Source organism: Coregonus clupeaformis, chromosome 30, assembly GCF_020615455.1.
Source record: "Coregonus clupeaformis isolate EN_2021a chromosome 30, ASM2061545v1, whole genome shotgun sequence".
NCBI lineage: Eukaryota > Metazoa > Chordata > Actinopteri > Salmoniformes > Salmonidae > Coregonus > Coregonus clupeaformis.
Window position 1 is genome coordinate 15,857,941 of NC_059221.1, and position 18,937 is coordinate 15,876,877.

At 42.5% G+C, this 18,937-nt stretch overlaps 2 protein-coding genes across 2 annotated transcripts in view; one reads left to right on the plus strand and one right to left on the minus strand.

Moving 5' to 3' along the window:
- Positions 1 to 7,921, plus strand: part of LOC121545788 (inter-alpha-trypsin inhibitor heavy chain H6-like) — a 33,460-nt gene extending 25,539 nt beyond the window's left edge. The window contains exons 9-18 of the mRNA XM_041856616.2: positions 27 to 505; positions 892 to 2,101; positions 2,820 to 2,852; positions 3,047 to 3,064; positions 3,242 to 3,289; positions 3,408 to 3,431; positions 3,572 to 3,622; positions 3,737 to 3,850; positions 4,092 to 4,496; positions 4,666 to 7,921. Of these exons, the coding sequence (XP_041712550.1) occupies positions 27 to 505; positions 892 to 2,101; positions 2,820 to 2,852; positions 3,047 to 3,064; positions 3,242 to 3,289; positions 3,408 to 3,431; positions 3,572 to 3,622; positions 3,737 to 3,850; positions 4,092 to 4,496; positions 4,666 to 4,925 (2,642 nt within the window). The 3' untranslated portion in view covers positions 4,926 to 7,921. The remainder of the gene's footprint in view (positions 1 to 26; positions 506 to 891; positions 2,102 to 2,819; positions 2,853 to 3,046; positions 3,065 to 3,241; positions 3,290 to 3,407; positions 3,432 to 3,571; positions 3,623 to 3,736; positions 3,851 to 4,091; positions 4,497 to 4,665) is intronic.
- On the minus strand, positions 5,935 to 18,726 carry LOC121545790 (rab GDP dissociation inhibitor alpha). Its single transcript, XM_041856624.2, has 12 exons — positions 18,635 to 18,726; positions 17,671 to 17,752; positions 16,675 to 16,782; positions 16,334 to 16,433; positions 12,871 to 13,005; positions 11,237 to 11,435; positions 10,890 to 11,021; positions 10,402 to 10,501; positions 10,037 to 10,208; positions 9,688 to 9,832; positions 9,275 to 9,329; positions 5,935 to 9,150 (listed from the first exon to the last, which is right to left on the minus strand). Exons 2-12 carry the CDS (start codon positions 17,713 to 17,715, stop codon positions 8,998 to 9,000), a joined length of 1,344 nt encoding a protein of 447 aa, XP_041712558.1. The 5' UTR covers positions 17,716 to 17,752; positions 18,635 to 18,726; the 3' UTR covers positions 5,935 to 8,997.
- Between the last annotated feature and the right edge of the window lie 211 nt (positions 18,727 to 18,937).

Below are 18,937 nucleotides of genomic sequence, written 5' to 3' on the forward strand. Positions count from 1 at the left end.
ACCTCCTTCCCTCTCTCCTCCTCCAGGGACCAACATCAACGCGGCCCTCCTCTCAGCCGCCCAGCTAGTCAACCCTTCCGTCTCTTCCCCCTCCTCGTCCTCCTCCGGTGGTGCCCGCCGGGTCCCTCTGGTCATCTTCTTGACGGACGGTGAGGCAACCATCGGTGTGACGTCCGGTGACGCCATCCTTAGCAACGCTAAGAGCGCCCTGGGCTCCGCCTCTCTGTTCGGCCTGGCCTTCGGTGACGACGCCGACATCACACTGCTGCGGCGCCTGGCACTGGACAACCGTGGCATGGCGAGGATGGTGTACGAGGACGCAGACGCCGCACTCCAGCTGAAGGGATTCTACGATGAGGTAGCCAGCCCGCTACTGTCAGACATCCAGCTGACCTACCTGGATGACCAGGCCTTCGACGTCACACGCTCCCTCTTCCCTAACTACTTCCAGGGCTCTGAGCTGGTGGTCACTGGGAAGGTCAAGCCCGGGGTCAGGAATCTGAAGGTTGGTATCACATCATGTTGTAATTGTCCATTGAGCTGATATTTATAAAGTTTTCGCTTATCTTTTCTTCTCCTCTCTTCCCTTCTCTTATTTTCTACTCTCCTCTCTTCTCTTCTCTTCTCGTCTACTCTCTTCATTTCTCTTCCCTTCTCCTCTCCTCTCCTCTCCTCTCCTCTCTCTTCTCTTCTCTTCTCTTCTCTTCTCTTCTCTTCTCTTCTCTTCTCTTCTCTTCTCTTCTCTTCTCTTCTCTTCTCTTCTCTTCTCTTCTCTTCTCTTCTCTTCTCTTCTCTTCTCTTCTCTTCTCTTCTCTTCTCTTCTCTTCTCTTCTCTTCTCTTCTCTTCTCTTCTCTTCTCTTCTCTTCTCTTCTCTTCTCTTCTCTTCTTAGGTGTCTCTGACAGCCAGTGACTCCAAGCAGAAGGTGAAGGTTGAGAATGACGTGTTGGTGTCTAAAGGAGAGGAGAATGGGACAGCGTCCTGCATGGGCTGCCCTGGGGGCATGGATAGGATCTCCAGCTTCGTACATCGTCTCTGGGCTTACTTCACTATCAAAGAGCTGCTGCTGGCCAAACTGAACAGCACCGACCCGGCCATGCAGAAACTGCTGGGCGAGAAGGCCACCAACCTCTCCCTCAAGTATAACTTTGTCACGCCTGTTACTTCCCTCGTTGTAGTCAAGCCTGATGCGGATGAAATTCCTACCAAAGCGTCAACTACGACAGCTCAACCCACCACCACCACCACCAAGCCCACCACCACAACTAATACAGCTACTACAACAACCACAGTTGCCCACACTACTGCCACCAAAATAGCCTCCCCCATCCCTGTGAAAAAACCCAGGACTAACGAAGCTAGACCGGACGCTCTTGTCACCAAGCCTCCACCTCCCCAACCTCCACCTCAACCCAGAAAGGCCTCCCCCCCTTTCAGCCCAGCGAAAACAGTGGCTCCAACAACCCCCAAGAAAACCACTACGACTAGCACCCCCAGCCCCAGTGCAGTCAAAACCATCCCTGCCCCTCTCTCAGCAAAAACCCCCACTCCTCCTCCCAGCTCTCCTAAAACTGCCCCTGCCCCTCCCACCAGGATAGTCTCTACACCCCTGGCCAACTCGCTCAAAACAGCTGCTGCTCCTACACCTGGGAAAACCACCACCAGCCCTCCATCCAACATAGTAAAGACAGTCCCTACCACACCACCCACCACAGTTAATCCTACAGTCCCTACAACTGTGAAAACCACCACCTCCACTACCACCACCTCAGTCAGAACCGATCCAACCCCTGCTCTACAGCCTGGGAAACCCGCTACGCCCCTGCCCATCTCTGTTAGAACAGTCCTCCCTCCAGTTAGAATATCTCTCTCCTCCTCCTCTTCAGAGAACGCCACCATGTCTGCCACTGCTGCCCACCAACCTCAGGTCACCACACTCCTGTACAGTGTTCTGTCTGTCTCCCCTACTCCAGCTCCACAGGGCAGTAACACAGACCTAGACTCAGACGTAGACCAGATTGCCACCTTTGTCTCTGCAACATTTGCCCCCATGCCAGGCGTCACAGACAGGCCTAAACTGTTGGAGGCTGCAGGACTATTGGGTAAGTATTCCTCTAATCTTGGAAACCCAGAACTAAAATCTCACGTAATTCTGTCCGGTGCTCGATTAAGTTCTGGGGGTAGATGTGTTAGAAAAGAGCGGAAGAAGGGCGGTAGCTCCAGCCCTCTCTCTCTGCAAGTTGCGGGCAAGTCTATTGGCCGAATGTCCCCTCCTCTTCCAAAATTCGAAAGATGTGAGCCACTGTGAAATCGTGATTTGTCCAAATCATCAATTACAAAAACCAGCGCACCGGAACAATGTTCCTTGTTAGTCACCGCATCCCAGTCTGTTGACAGATGCTACGATACCATTTATGTTACGAGATTAATCTTCCACTGACTATCTCACTTGGAACTTCAACTATATATTTTACATTTAGCAGACGCTCTTATCCAGAGTGACTTACAGTTAGTGAGTGCATACATTTTTTTCATTCTTTTTTTTTTTATACTGGCCCCCTGTGGGAATCGAACCCACAATCCTGGCGTTGCAATCGCCATGCTCTACCAACTGAGCTACACAGGGCTCAGTATAGTTGAATAATAATTGTCTAAGGATACAATTTTACTGAATACCAGTATTGCATATCATATGAATTGTGTTGCATCAGGTATTGAACTTAAAGTCCATATCTTGTACCTGTCTATCAGAGAAATACTAGAAAATCGAAATCCACCCTTTCTGGCTTAATTGTGACATGTTCCTCTTCTCTCCACCAGATGTCTCCACTTCCATCCAGATCCATAGAAAAGGTGAATCAACCACACCAGAATATTTCATCATTCTGTTTCAGCTCTGTTGCACAAATGTCATGAAATATCATTATTGAAAGGGATACATGCTGTATTTGAATACAGATATAATGGATATGAGGTTAAAAAATTATGAAGTAGTCCTTTAGTTTATCACTGTGTCAATCTGTGTTTTCTCCCTGTCTCTACCTTAGATATGGACCTGGTTAAAGGTGAGTTCCACTCTTGAAAAAACGATTCATTGTAACAACATGTATGTTGTTGTATCTTAAAAGCTGTTGTTTCCTCCTATAGAGATTCTGATGAAAGCCCCCAGACCAGCTCAGGGAGAGGATATGTTTTACCCTCTGTCTGGTGTCTAATGATGTCCATGTGATTGAATCTTTCAGATTATGATGCAACCTACGAATACGACTACGACCTCAACTATGATTCCTGTAAGTCATAGTTGACTAATATGTATAACTATTTAGTTGTGTTGGCAAAAGGGATACTTTGTATGTTTCTAAGTTAATACAGATGTTTAACATGTTTTCGAAATGTGTATGTTTTCAGGGGATGAATCAGCATCAGATCTTCGTAAGTATTTAATTTTATTTCTGTGTAGTCTAGCATAAGATCGATGTACTTCAGAGATGTTGGTAGGCTCTGATCTGTCATTGGTTTCAGTGCTTCAGACAGATAATACGTAGTCTCAGTTGTACCTGTTGTCCTTCCAGGGCCGGGCCCCCCCTCCATACAGAGTTCTGTCAGAGTCTTCTCCTCGTCTGGTAAGGGGCCTACACTTTAACAAATAACATAACATGACATAACATATAACTTTGAAATCTGTTTCTCACCTCTGTCTTCTTTATGTTCAATGTTTTTTTGTGCTTTTTTAAAAGTTGATGGAGACCCTCATTTTATGGTCCAGCTCCCCAAACTGAAACAGAATCTGTGTTTCACGGTGGATGGCAGGGCCAACGACGTACTGAGACTGCTGGAAGACCCAGAGACAGGTTAGTCAGAACAGACTACTACCAACAAAAGTCCAGAACTGTAATCTTATATTAGTGGCATGTATAATCTACTTGAGAAGCACCATAACATTTTATAGGCATATATTAAAATGGGAACACATTAAATAGGCATATATTAAAATGGGAACACATTAAATAACATATACATTCTGTAACTGTTGGAATGCACGCACATGCACACACACACACTGTTAACCCATGCCTTCCTCTTCCCCTCAAGGTATCACGGTGGACGGTCATCTAATATGGGCTCCGTCCAAGCAAGACAAAGAGGACCGCTCCCGCACTTACTTTGACCAGATAACCATCTCTGCTGCCATGGGCGGGCACGGTGGGCTGGGTGGCATAGTGATCACACTCTCATTGGACGCTGTGGTGGTGGAAGGGGAGGGACGGGACACCCTACCCACTAATCAGCAGGGATCTGTGACAAGGCAGGGTGTGGCGGTTTCCATGGACACCAGAGATGACATCCATCAGAGCTGTTGGATCGAGCTGGCGAAGGATATTCGTTTCCTGGTTCTGTTCCACCACTACAAACACCCCAGCTACCTGCAGATGGCACACCTCGGATTCTACATCACTGATGGACAAGGGCTCTCTACTTCAACCCAAGGCCTACTGGGTACATTCACTTTTCAATCTTTAATGTCTTTAAACCGGTTTCTTTGTCTTGTTACATACACCTGGCCCTAAAGCACTTTTTGACAAGTGTTGCTGTATAAAAGCCCATGGGAAAATACTATACATATGTGGTGATTGATTTCCCTCTCACTGTCCCCCCGTCCCAACAGGCCAGTTCCAGCATGCTGACATGAGTGTGATGCCGGTGAAGGACCCTAGTGACACACTGCCCCAGCCTAGTAAAGAGGGGGTCCTGTCCAGGGGGGTGCTGAGGTGGGGGGCGATACACGTACCCATCACCCTACAGGACAAGACCCTGAAGGACACAGTGAGGAAACGTCACCTGGGCAGGTGTTGGGTAGTGCCCAAGGCACAGGTGGAGAAACTGTTGGGTCATCCATACCAGAGCTACGTGGTGGATAACATGTAAATACTCAGTTGCGCTTTTCAAATGTCCATCCAGTATTAGCACACTACTTAGAATATACATGCCTAATACATTGCTTCATACTAAGTGTTATGCTAGTATGGAGATTGGAACCAAGCCACTCATCTAGCTACCATCTCCACTTCAAAGCTGGGCAGCTCAGGCCATGGGAAACTACAGTGTTTCTGCAAGGACAAACAGCACTGGGACTAGGGTGCTGCTGGCTAGCCTTCAATACCAACATCACATAGTGGGTTATTACTCTCTCCTCTGAAAGCGTCGATTGCAGTGTGCATGAATGCATATTCATGATAATGAAAATGAGAGACAGAGAGACAGAGAGCGGGACACAAAGAGAGAACAAGAGACAGATAGAATGATAAACAAAGACAAAAGAGCGAGAGAAATAGAGAGAGAGATAGAGTCCAGTAACTAAGCTAAAGAATGATGAGGTAATTCACAGAGGTGTCAGACATGATAAGATAATGTAGGAGATGGGATGATGTCATTGCACCAGTGTCTTTCTGAAACAGGGACAGACTTCGACTTCTGCTGTTAACATGGCAAAAGTAAGATTGTTAATTGTCTCTATACTTCTGTCGACAAATGCTGCTTGATCTTGACATACAGCTAATTCCAAACACTTGTTCGCAAAAATCATATGCTTCATTAGGACTTATATCATTCCAATGTCATAACAAATATATGAATAGATCATTTGATTTGAGCAATTTTGTATACAGTGTCAGAGTTGTATTTTAATTGTTTAAGTTTTATTGTGAAGTATAAGTTATAAAATGACTACATCTTATAAAAATTGGCTATGGAACTCGTTGTGGTCTTATTGGAATAGTTTTACACATACAATAATTTACTTTACATTGTAGTCATTTAGCATATTTTCATACTGGCCCCCCATGGGAAACGAACCCACAACTCTGGCGTTGCAAGCGCCATGCTCTACCAACTGAGCTACACGGGGCCACTTCAGTTGAAAAACATTGGATTTGACTTTTTAGGTTTGCCATGTGCTTTTTATTTTTTCTGTCATTTCGTTCATAGTTTCATTCATTTTATTTGTTTGTTACACAAGACATTATTAGGCATTGTTCACATACTAGTGATCAAACAAAGGACTGTAAGTTGTCTACTACTCAGACTGACCTATGTTTTCCTCAATTTCAAGGGATATCATCAATATAATATTTGTCAAAGGCAAAAACTCTTAAATTAATACAGTACAACCACATTTTAGGCTTTTGTTTAAATAAATAAAAAAGAGATAACAGCGTCTAGTGGTGAGGAAGGGAAAAATGTCAAAATATAACTAGATAAGCTTGCAGAGTAAACTCAACACTATTCCAGTATTACCAAGCTAACATGATTCCAGAATGAAATTCACACAAAGTGTAAAAATGTGCAGTCTGTAGAAATTAGTCTAAAGGGTTAAAAGCTTGAAATGAACCCCAACCTGTTAATAATGTTTAACCCATGTAACACTAATAATAACCACTAAATCAGGTGAAACATGACACATGACACAGCAAATAACAACAAAGCAAAATCAATGACATCTGAATATATGCATCACTTTGAGATCAGTTACGTTATGATAATATAACAAACTAATAGCAGAGAAGCATAGTCAGCATTTCACGTAAACCTTCCATCACAATAACAAGTGAAATTAAAATTTAAAAAATACCATTATAATAATAAGACACATAAAGCCACCCCAAACATGTGATAACTGTGTAGTTTAGAGATATAGTTATGGAGGGACTACAGGAAGGAATAGGTAATAATTCACACTAGCTTCCACCATGTTACGGTAATAATGTTTGAAGGGATAGGTTGTGGCATCTATCTCACCATGGCTGCCCACCATTGATATGTAATGTACTGTAAATAAGTAACCACACTGCAGATCCAAACCTCAAAACAATGTCATGCATGGAAACATATAGATGAAGAGAACACAGCTAACTCCAAAGGGTCAGACAGAATGGAGGTTAAGGGTAGCTACAATGGGGGAGACTGACGTAGGGCCCAGCCAAGTCCACAGAACCACTGGCGTTACTAGACCATAGAAATAGATTGACTAGAATTCTAAGATTTTATCTCTATGTAATAATATACTATGTGGGTAGTAGTTAGTGGAAATACAATGATCACAGTTAGCAGTCATGAAATACACAGGACATTTGGTGCATCAAGTCAATCAACTGACATCAATATCCCTCGAAGGACAGGAATAATCTGCAGATTACATTGTTTTTAAATATAATGAAATGATCACATTTTTAGAGAACCCGAACATATTGAATAAGACCCCAAATTAAGGCTAAAACCAAGTAAAAGCATATTGGTTCATACTCTGGGGAGGCACTTTATACCGTGGCCTCAGGACTTTTTGTAATACTGCATTCTGTTAAGTGTTTTACATTTTGGGAGTGTCAGTTTTTCCCTCCACTAGCTACTGTAAGGTTGCCTAGCAGGAGTTCAAAGGGAATGAGTCTCTCTGTGTGACATACACAACAAGGGTTAGTTAAACCATAACATGATCTGGTGCTTCCTTTCACTACAAGCCGAGAGTTCAGTCTGCCTTCTTTAAAACAAAAGTGACACTTTCCTCATCTCAAGTCTGCGACATACCTACATTGGTTCTTATCACCTTGGCGCCTTCATCGCAGCTCAACATGTAGTGATCTGATCTGACCTCCCTTTTGATTAAAACTCTCTGATTCCATGACAAACTCTTCCATACTTATTCATGTAACCTCACCAACATGCCTAACCTCCAGACAGACCCTCACAGTTATATCTCTCTCGCTTTTCTATAAAACAAATGACCTTTTCAGTGTTTGACCTCATAAAGTCCACTTCAGAGTATCAGTCCATGTTTCCATTTCAAATTCAGTAAACTTTATAACTTCAGCAAGTGAAAATGTGCACTAAATCTTTTTTTTTTTTACAACTCAGAATGGTGTAAATATAAAGAATATAAACAATTGAAATCGTATCTTTGACATCACACAACAGACAGAGAAACAAAACGTGGTTTTAGGGACAACAGAACAGTTAGCCACCGGTTAGCTTGTCTGCTAGCACAGAGAACTCAACAGCACTGCAAAGTGAGCACTATCAGTTTGACTGAACAGCCCATTGATATATTAATAACTTTTCATTTAGAAACATTTTGTCTGACCGAGAGAGAGAGAGATTTGCTGAAAAAGGAGCAATCTATGTAAATAAGTAACATGGGTAGAAGACCAGTAAGTAAGAAGAGAGTGAAAGCAGGGTTGACAGGATGGAATGATCAGTGTGAGAATGGCCCAGCCTTCCGAACGCTGCCGTGTCATCATGTTCTATGTACAATCCTACTGTGTGTAAAATATGCATGCATGTCGATTAGAGGTGACACATCCAGAGCAGAGGCAAATCACTCTTTTTGACCAAACTGTCTTTTCACAAACAGTTTCCACTTCAAATCTTCTGCATTTTCTACAGTTGCGCATTCATTCATACACTTTTACATCAGAATTGAGACATTCTTGCAATGTCATTGACCTTGATATGAGAAAAAGACTTTGAAATTGCCACGACAATGAATCAGTCTACCTCTAATGATAACAGTTTAGACATGGAATGAAATACCATATCAACCTTGCTTTTCAGTGAAAGATAGATATAGGGAATGTGAGTCTTGGAACGATGTGTGTGTGTGTGTGTGTGTGTGTGTGTGTGTGTGTGTGAGTGAGTGTTTTAGATGTGTTTGAGTACAGAGACCTCAGGAAAGGGAGGGACACGAGCAAAAGGAAGCAGAACCACACCCATGGAACATAGAACCTTCTAGAACTCCCTAGATCCATCACCACCCACTACCTAGAACCTTCACTTACTCAGACTCTCCCACTATCTCCCATATACAGTACCCTGCTTAGTACCCTGCCCCTATAGTACCTTAGCCCTATCTGTGTACTGCCCTACCCTCTACCATATGGTCTGCCCTTTCTATGAAAAACTCTTCTCACTCCTCCCTCTGCCTCTCCCGTTCCCTGATGCTCCTCCCTCCTCATTGCTCATCCTCCCCAAACACATCGTTCTGTTTGCGCTTCATGTTCTCAAAGTCAAAGTCGCTGCCTGTCATACGCTTGTAGATGTCCTTGATGTCGTTGCAGGTGGTCTCGAAGTGAGTGGTGGCGTCGTAGGCCGACGAGGTGAATATCTGAACGAGACACAAAATCCCACATGGTTTCTTTCACTCCAATGCCTTGTCCTAAAACATGTCTCATAAAGGTGGTCTTGTAGAAATATAGAAGGTACTGTATATCTAGATGTGTTTGACTCACCTGGCTCTCAGTACCGTCATCTGTTGGCTCATAGAGGTCACTGAGGGACACAAACCTGCAGATAAAGAGGGAAGGCGTCAGTTATTAACTCACAAAAACCTCCTTACTGCTATTAATTTCATTAATTTGTGATAGCACACATCATACGAGCTGAGACCGTTTTGGAGAGTGATGAAACAATACAAGACAATCAGAGAAGGAGAAGAGAAGAAGAAGAAGAAGAAGAAGAAGAAGAAGAAGAAGAAGAAGAAGAAGAAGAAGAAGAAGAAGAAGAAGAAGAAGAAGAAGAAGAAGAAGAAGAAGAAGAAGAAGAAGAAGAAGAAGAAGAAGAAGAAGAGGGAGAACAGTAGAAGAAGAGGGAGAACAGTAGAAGAAGAGGGAGAACAGTAGAAGAAGAGGGAGAAGAGACGTACTTCTGGTCAATGGGCTCCAGCAGCTCCAGAGCAGGTTCTATCTCAGCCTCAGGCTCGCTGGTCTCCACGGTGGTGCTGACGATGGCGATGTATTTCCCCTGGGCCGCCACATTGTGGGCGTAGGAGATCATACACACGTAGATGTCTGAAGGAGAGAACACAAGTTAGAACATTGAGAATTGAATTTAGATTTTACAATTGGATTTTCCTCTCTTTCACTCTCCAAAAACTGCTTTAATTATCATCTCTGTGAGGTAAACTTACTGTTAGAGAGAAAATCTCTATGCCATGACAAAAGGAAGTCAGAAACATCCCATCTTAGTAAACCTGTACTTGGTCCACTCCTCACCTGACTTGCGGTTGACCTGGTTCTGAGGGATGATGATCTGACAGGAGTTGGCGTCGTTGGTGTTCTTGATGGGGTGGCTGAGGATGCAGATGACCCTGATCACCTGACCTGCCTTACGCACTCGGTCCTGGATGTAGCTGGGGTCACAGATCAGCTGTTTGCACCGAGCCACCTAACAGGGGAGGGACAATGTGTAAGACAATGTCAATCTAATATATTCACATAATGTATTTTCCCTCTTCTACCAATTTGTATATTGTGCAGGTATTGATCCATTTTCTCAGTGTATTATCAACAGTCTTGACTACTTTACTACATAGTAAAGAGATTGTGACTTTATAAAACAGATTAGATTGCGAGTTTACCTCTCCCTCAGACTTCACTCCCACCACATGGCCATCCTCCATCACTATCTCCTCCACTGGTTTGTTGAGCATGTAGGTTCCTCCATAAATTGCACTCAACCTAACAATGTATGAGAGAGAGACTATGATTTATACTATATTATAAAATATGGTAAAAATACTCTCTACACCAGGGTTCTTCAATTCCGGTCCTGGAGGGCCGAAACACCTCTGTTTTTCACCCTCTCCTTCTAATCAGGGGCTAATTCAGACCTGGGACACCAGGTGAGTGCAATTAACTACCAGGTAGAAATAAAAAACAGAAGTGTTTCGGCCCTCCAGGACCAGAATTGAAGAACCCTGCTCTACACTATTGAAGAAATTTCACATTTACAATTTAGTCAGATTATTGTATCCTTATCTAATGTGATCAGAATTCAACATGAAGAGCTTTGTCTAACTAAAGAAAGGCCATAAGGATTTAGGGAATACACATTTTACACACAGACCTGGCGAATCCTTGAGGCAGCTCCCCAAGGCCATAGAGGGGGTACAGGTAGGGGCTCTTCCCATATCGGGCCAGGGATTCACTGTACAGCTTGATGCGGTTGATGGTCTCCAAACAGGGCACATCAAGGTAGCTAGAGTTGGGGAAGAGAGAAGGAGCCACATCATCAATAGGAGTCAGGGTTGGGGTCAATTACATTTCAATTCAGGAAGTAAACTGAAATTCCAATTTCCTCAATGCTTTTCAATGCAGACATTTTGGAATGTCAGTTTACTTCCTGGTAGGGGTGATAGTGCCTAATCTTATTAGGTGATTAGTGATTAGTAAAATAACTGTAAGCGCTCTTACTCGTCTGTCCTGTAGAGGGCCAGGGCGTGGCCAGTGAAGTCGATGACATCCTGACCAAGGTCAAACTTCTTGTACACATCTCTCATGGTGGTGACTTTGGGGTCGACGCCCTCGAAGGTCTTAGGGTCGTTCTCATCAAAGTTAGCCACAAACACTAGGAATTTCCGGAACCTTCTCTTCTCAAACATACCCATAAGATCTGGACAAGTGGTGAAGATAAAGACTCAGCATAATATACTACACTGTACAAAGCAGAACAATACTGATTAAATATAAAACATTTAATATCACAGATTTTATGGTACATACACTGCATTCAGAAAGTATTCAGACCACTTGACTTTTTCAACATTTTGTTACGTTACAGCCTTATTCTAAAATTGATTACATAGTTTTTTCCCCTCATCAATCTACACACAATACCCCATAATGACAAAGCAAAAACAAGTTTTTAGAATTTTCGACAAATTTATAAAAAATATTACATTTACATAAGTCTTCAGACCCTTTACTCAGTACTTTGTTGAAGCACCTTTGGCAGCGATTACAGCCTTGAGTCTTCTTGGGTATGACACTACGAGCTTGGCACACCTTTATTTGGGGAGTTTCTCCCATTCTTCTCTGCAGATCCTCTTAAGCTCTGTCAGGTTGGATGGGGAGCGTCGCTGCACAGCTAATTTCAAGTCTCTCCAGAGATGTTTGATCGGGTTCAAGTTCAGACTTGGCTGGGCCACTCAAGGACATTCAGAGAATTGTCCCGAAGACACTCCTGCCTTGTCTTGGCTGTGTGCCTAGGTTTGTTGTCTGAGGTCCTGAGCACTCTGGAGCAGGTTTTCACCAAGGATCTCTCTGTACTTTGCTCCATTCATCTTTGCGTCGATCCTGACTAGTCTCCCAGTCCCTACCGCTGAAAAACATCCCCAAAGCATGATGCTGCCACCACCATGCTGCACCGTATGGATGGTGTCAGGTTTCCTCCAGACATGACGCTTGGCATTCAGGCCAAAGAGTTCAATCTTGGTTTCATCAGACCAGAGAATGTAGTTTCTCATGGTCTGAGTCCTTTAGGTGCCTTTTGGCAAACTCCAAGCGGGCTGTCATGTGCCTTTTACTGAGGAGTGGCTTCCATCTGCCCACTCTACCATAAAGGCCTGATTGGTGGAGTGCTGCAGAGAAGGTTGTCTTTCTGGAAGGTTCTCCCATCTCCACAAAGGAACTCTGGAGCTCTGTCAGAGTGACCATCGGGTTCTTGGCCACCTGCCTGACCAAGGTCCTTCTCCCCCGATTGCTCAGTTTGACCAGGCGGCCAGCTCTAGGAAGATTCTTGGTGGTTCCAAACTTATTCCATTTAAGAATGATGGTGGCCACTGTGTTCTTGGGGACCTTCAATGCTGCAGACATTTTTTGGTACCCTTCCCCAGATCTCGACACAATTGCAAGAATTTCTAAAAACCTGTTTTCGCTTTGTCGTTATGGGGTATTGTGTGTAGATTGATGAGGAAAATGTTGTATTTAATCAATTTTAGAATAAGGCTGTAACGTAACCAAATGTGGAAAAGGGAAGGGGCCTGAATACTTTCCAAATGCACTGTATCGTGAACACACATCACAATCTACAGCACATCAAAACTTACTTGAAGCTAGTGCCTCAGTCTCAGTTGAGGGCACCTTGTAGATCTTTCCTCCCTTGTAAACAAAACTACCCTCCACTACTTTGAAGTCCAGGTATCTTGTCACCTCTGTGTATAGCAGCATCTTCACAAGCTGACCTGTTTTTATTGGATTCACAGACAGAAAGGGTGGTCTTTATTTAATGACTTCAAGATTTCCCCATGTTTCATCAACAGCCACGATGGAGATGGAGATTGGCATTTATTTACTGTGTAAATTCTGCTTCCATCTTATCCTTATGATGTTGGTACGGTCTGCATATGGATATGGTGAGTAAGGCTAGTAGCTAAGGTGACCAAATTTTGGAAATGAAAATCTTCAGAAAAACATGCATTTTGTTTGTATGGAACTATATTTAACAATCAATTTTCGCTATAGGACTTTCAAATAGTTGTATTATTTATAACACAGAAATGGATTACCCCTCGACAGTTTTCTTAATCTTAGCTTATCTAGTCATTTTAGAATCCCCCAAGTTTGGTAGCCTATGCTTATTGATGCAACACTTTCTGGCCATGACCATGGTTGTTCATGTGGTGGTTACAATGTATCACTGATCAAACATTCTCATAAGGTCACGACGAAGCTGCGGGAGCAAACAAGTTTGTTACAGGGACAGGCAACATTTTCCACATGCATGCCTGACTGGATACAGCTTTTGATGATTGAAAAAGCAGCCTCAATATAACTTTCTTTCTGAGGGTTAATCGGGGACATTTCCAGGTACAGCTCTAGCAGGGGACAGGACACCAAAATCGGGGACTGTCCCCAGAAATCGGGGACGTCTGGTCACCCTATAGCAGGGTTCCCCAACTGGAGGGTGATTTTTGGACACACCTACTCATTCAAGTTTTTTTTTTTTTTTTTTTTACTATTTTCTACATTGTAGAATAATAGTGAAGACATCAAAACTATGAAATAACACATACGGAATCATGTAGTAACCAAAATAAGTGTTAAACAAATCAAAATATATTTTAGATTTGATATTCTTCAAATAGCCACCCTTTGCCATGATGACAGCTTTGCACACTCTTGGCATTCTCTCAACCAACTTCACCTGGAATGCTTTTCCAACAGTCTGAAGGAGTTCCCATATATGCTGAGCACTTGTTGGCTGCTTTTCCTTCACTCTGCGGTCCGACTCATCCCAAACCATCTCAATTGGGTTGAGGTCGGGGGATTGTGGAGGCCAGGTCATCTGATGCAGCACTCCATCACTCTCCTACTTGGTAAAATAGCCCTTACACAGCCTAGAGGTGTGTTGGATCATTGTCCTGTTGAAAAACAAATGATAGTCCCACTAAGCCCAAGCCAGATGGGATGGTGTATCGCTGCAGAATGCTGTGGTAGCCATGCTGGTTAAGTGTGCCTTGAATTCTAAATAAATCACAGACAGTGTCACCAGCACATCCTCCTCCATGCTTTACGGTGGGAAATACACATGCGGAGATCATCCATTCACCCACACCGCATCTCACAAAGACACGGCGGTTGGAACCAAAAATCTCAAATTTGGACTCTAGATCAAAGGACACATTTCCACCGGTCTAATGTCCATTGCTCGTGTTTCTTGACCCAAGCAAGTCTCTTCTTCTTATTGGTGTCCTTTAGTAGTGGTTTCTTTGCAGTAATTCGGCCATGAAGGCCTGATTCACACAGTCTCCTCTGAACAGTTGATGTTGAGATGTGTCTGTTACTTGAACTCTGTGAAGCATTTATTTGGGCTGCAATTTCTGAGGCTGGTAACGCTAATGAACTGGCCTTCCATTCCTGTGGCGGTCCTCATGAGAGCCAGTTTCATCATAGCGTTTGATGGTTTTTGCGACTGCACTTGAAGAAACTTTCAACGTTTTTGAAATGTTCCGTATTGACTGACCTTCATGTCTTAAAGTAATAATGGACTGTTGTTTCTCTTTGCTTATTTGAGCTATTCTTGCCATAATATGGACTTGGTCTTTTACCAAATAGGGCAATCCTCTGTATAATGGACTGTTGTTTCTCTTTGCTTATTTGAGCTATTCTTGCCATAATATGGACTTGGTCTTTTACCAAATAGGGCAATCCTCTGTAAGTGTGCCTTGAATTCTAAATAAATCACAGACAGTGTCACCAGCACATCCTCCTCCATGCTTTACGGTGGGAAATACACATGCGGAGATCATCCATTCACCCACACCGCATCTCACAAAGACACGGCGGTTGGAACCAAAAATCTCAAATTTGGACTCTAGATCAAAGGACACATTTCCACCGGTCTAATGTCCATTGCTCGTGTTTCTTGACCCAAGCAAGTCTCTTCTTCTTATTGGTGTCCTTTAGTAGTGGTTTCTTTGCAGTAATTCGGCCATGAAGGCCTGATTCACACAGTCTCCTCTGAACAGTTGATGTTGAGATGTGTCTGTTACTTGAACTCTGTGAAGCATTTATTTGGCCTGCAATTTCTGAGGCTGGTAACGCTAATGAACTGGCCTTCCATTCCTGTGGCGGTCCTCATGAGAGCCAGTTTCATCATAGCGTTTGATGGTTTTTGCGACTGCACTTGAAGAAACTTTCAACGTTTTTGAAATGTTCCGTATTGACTGACCTTCATGTCTTAAAGTAATAATGGACTGTTGTTTCTCTTTGCTTATTTGAGCTATTCTTGCCATAATATGGACTTGGTCTTTTACCAAATAGGGCAATCCTCTGTATACCCCCCCACCTTGTCACAACACAACTGATTGGCTCAAACGCATTAAGAAGGAAAGAAATTCCACAAATTAGGGTGACTATTTTGAAGAATCTCAAATATAACATATATTTTGATTTGTTTAACACTTTTTTGGTTACTACATGATTCCATATGTGTTATTTCATAGTTTTTATGTATTCACTATTATTGTACAATGTACAAAATATTAAAAATAAAGAAAAACCCTTGAATGAGTAGGTGTGTCCAAACTTTTGACTTGTAGTGTATATATATATTTTTTATTATTATTATTATTTCTGGACATAAAAGACTGGCAAAACACCAACAAATCAGCTCCAAGTGATTTCGATTTTGGAAATCTGTCCCACATTTTTCCCATACATAATAGAGAGATATATGTGATCGTATACAAATGTAAGCAAGGTCTGAAAATATTATGTTTTAGTCAAATATCATATCTGTTTGGGCTTCTTGCGGTTAATTTGCAGTCTACAAATTATTTGTAATTATGTTCCAGACCCCTGACCATCCGCTCAAGAAAAAAATTGCCCCCCGCCTGAATCTAGTTGATGATCCCTGCCTTGTAGTGAGCAACATGAGTCATGATTGAGGCTATTGGTGTACTGGTTGGTTATGTATGTATGGACTGCTAATGGTAATATTCATGAATCTAATGGTTTGAATGGTATCTCTCACTCATGTGTAAACAAAAAACAAATCCCACAACTGACCATTGGCCATAAGAAATTTGGGGATGAGGTCCACATTCCAGTCTCTTCCACGACCCATAGACTCTGGAGGGCTGTCAGGCAGCTCAAAACGCTTGTACAGCTATGGAAGGAAAATATATGCATGAGTGAAAACATCAATAAAGACTATTACTACTCTAACAAATTGCAAACTATTAACCTGGGGGCAGAAATAAAAGTAAAATACAGGAGAATCAAATATTTGACTTAGACTATATAGGGTTGGGTGAAACATTGGAATACATGAAATATTATTAAATATTTGAGTAGATATTGACACACAAAATGATGACCATTAGATCCACAATGTTCCCAGCCCTTACCTCTTCCAGAGGGGTGATGGAGGAGCTTTCACCGCCATAGTAGGGGTTCCTGTCCATGTGCAGCACTTTCTTTCCATTCACAGACATGATCCCAGAGAGGATGCATTCCTAAAACAAAATGAAAAGCAAAATATGAAACAACATTCGTATTGAAAAAGCAATTGTGTGTGTGTTTGTGTGAGAGAGAGATAGATAGATAGAGAGAGAGTGAGAAAGAAAGACAGTGAGTGTGTGTGTGTTTGTGTGTGTGTGTATGTGTGTGTGTGTGTGTGACAGACAGAGAGGAGGGAGAGTGAGAAAGGAGGGGTGTAGGAGGGAGGGACAAGATGTGTGCACACGTGAGCCGATGGCTCATCCATGTCTCATCCATAATAATAATACTAATAATCCTACTCATAAAAACAAATCATTGTTGTATAAATAAAGAAAATAAACTTGTGGTCTCCATCGTACATCACGTATGATGTCGGCTTTGTCATTGTAAAGTCGGTACACATTTTCCTCGAACAGGGTGCGACAACAGGCGACACGACGAAACATTATACAGTTCTAGGGAGAGGTTCTATTAATTAAAACCGTTCTCAGCCTGCTCAAATGCTGTTCAATGAAGGCCCACTACACCATCACACAGGGGTTACGCCTAAAGAAGCTGCACAACGAATGAAGAATTCATTGACAACACAAATGTATCCAAATAAATAGCCTAGCTATATCGTTTTATTTATTATTCAAAGATATCGTATCAGCTTTGGTACAGATAGGCTATTTATCATCACATTTTCCTAAAGTCAGCCATGGACGCAGATGCTCCTATCGATTGCATTATTGGATGAATAAGGAAACATAGGCAAACTTTATAGTATCTGAAGATTATGCCTTTGTTAAATGTTTTTCATGCACCATTCATCATATACGACAACTTCATAAATATTAAGTTTACTATGCTACATCACCAAGCAAAGCCTTAATATGAAGCACATAACATGTATTACTTACGGTGAGTCCGGTGCCCAAAACGATCACGTCATATTCCTCATCCATGTTGTATCACCGCCTCTCCTGTCTCGCCCTCTTTTGCCTTGTGAAATTTCAGGGAATTGGCAGGAAAGGAAACCCAGTGGCAGAGCGAACGCAATTTATCTCCGTTACTTTTGAGCAAGTTTATGCCGTTTGTAGTTTGTATTTATTTATTTATAATCAGTTTTAATTGATATGTGGAATATGGTCCACACACTGTCACTGGCGAGAACTCCCAAAGATTGCCCTAACCGTGGAACGCAGTGGAACAGCAACGATACCTTCGCGTCGGAAAGTAGTGCACATCCCTTGCGTCTGCTCCTCACACTACACCCACAGTACAGTCTATGTGAGACAAACAGAAAAATCCCAAACCGCCCCTCCTCACGTTGAAATACTTATGCTATTAAAGCCTTGTGTATTCATAAATAGGCTATGATGTTCCCGGATGTTTTACATTTGTTAATGATCTTCTATTGTCTGATTAGACTTTTAATTTGTATTTCTCCATTCAGTCCTTTTTTTCAATGAGGTGCAGCAATTGCGGATGCAGTGGTATTCCTCCGCCAACACTGCTGTTATGAAAAAGCTCAGAGAGAAGACTATGAAAAGAGTTATGTATTCCATAGACAATTTAGCGTGTGTATAACATCAGTTGTGTGAAGTGTTACATAACATTAATCTTGCTTATGGAGGCATTATGTTGGCTACATTGTGTAGCCTGTTAATCGTTAACAACCTGATTTGGGTGGCATATAAAAGCCATTCATTTTAGCCCTATAGGCTATATCCTCAACATTCGACACGCCTGAAAATATCTAACTGCCTAGCCTACTTACCGTATGTATTTGGGTGGCATATAAAAGCCATTCATTTTAGCCCTATAGGCTATATCCTCAAGTTTCGACACGCTTGAAAATATCCTACTGCCTAGCCTACTTACCGTATGTATAGCCTACCATATGGCCTATTCCATTTGATGGACCGAAAATGAAGGCCGGAAACATACGCACGCTAGCTATCACTCATATCAGCACCATGGACAGATGCCAGGTTTATTGTTTGAACGTTGACCCCTTCTGACAGGCCACTCAGGTTCAAGTTACAGGACCACGGAGAGCGAAACAGGTTTCTCGGAGAATAAAGCGTCCGTTTTACTTTGAAAGTCTCATATCATAATCACCAATATTCTGAGATTAGCCATAAACAGCCTTGCAATTACTTTGTCAGATGTTCACAGATAGAC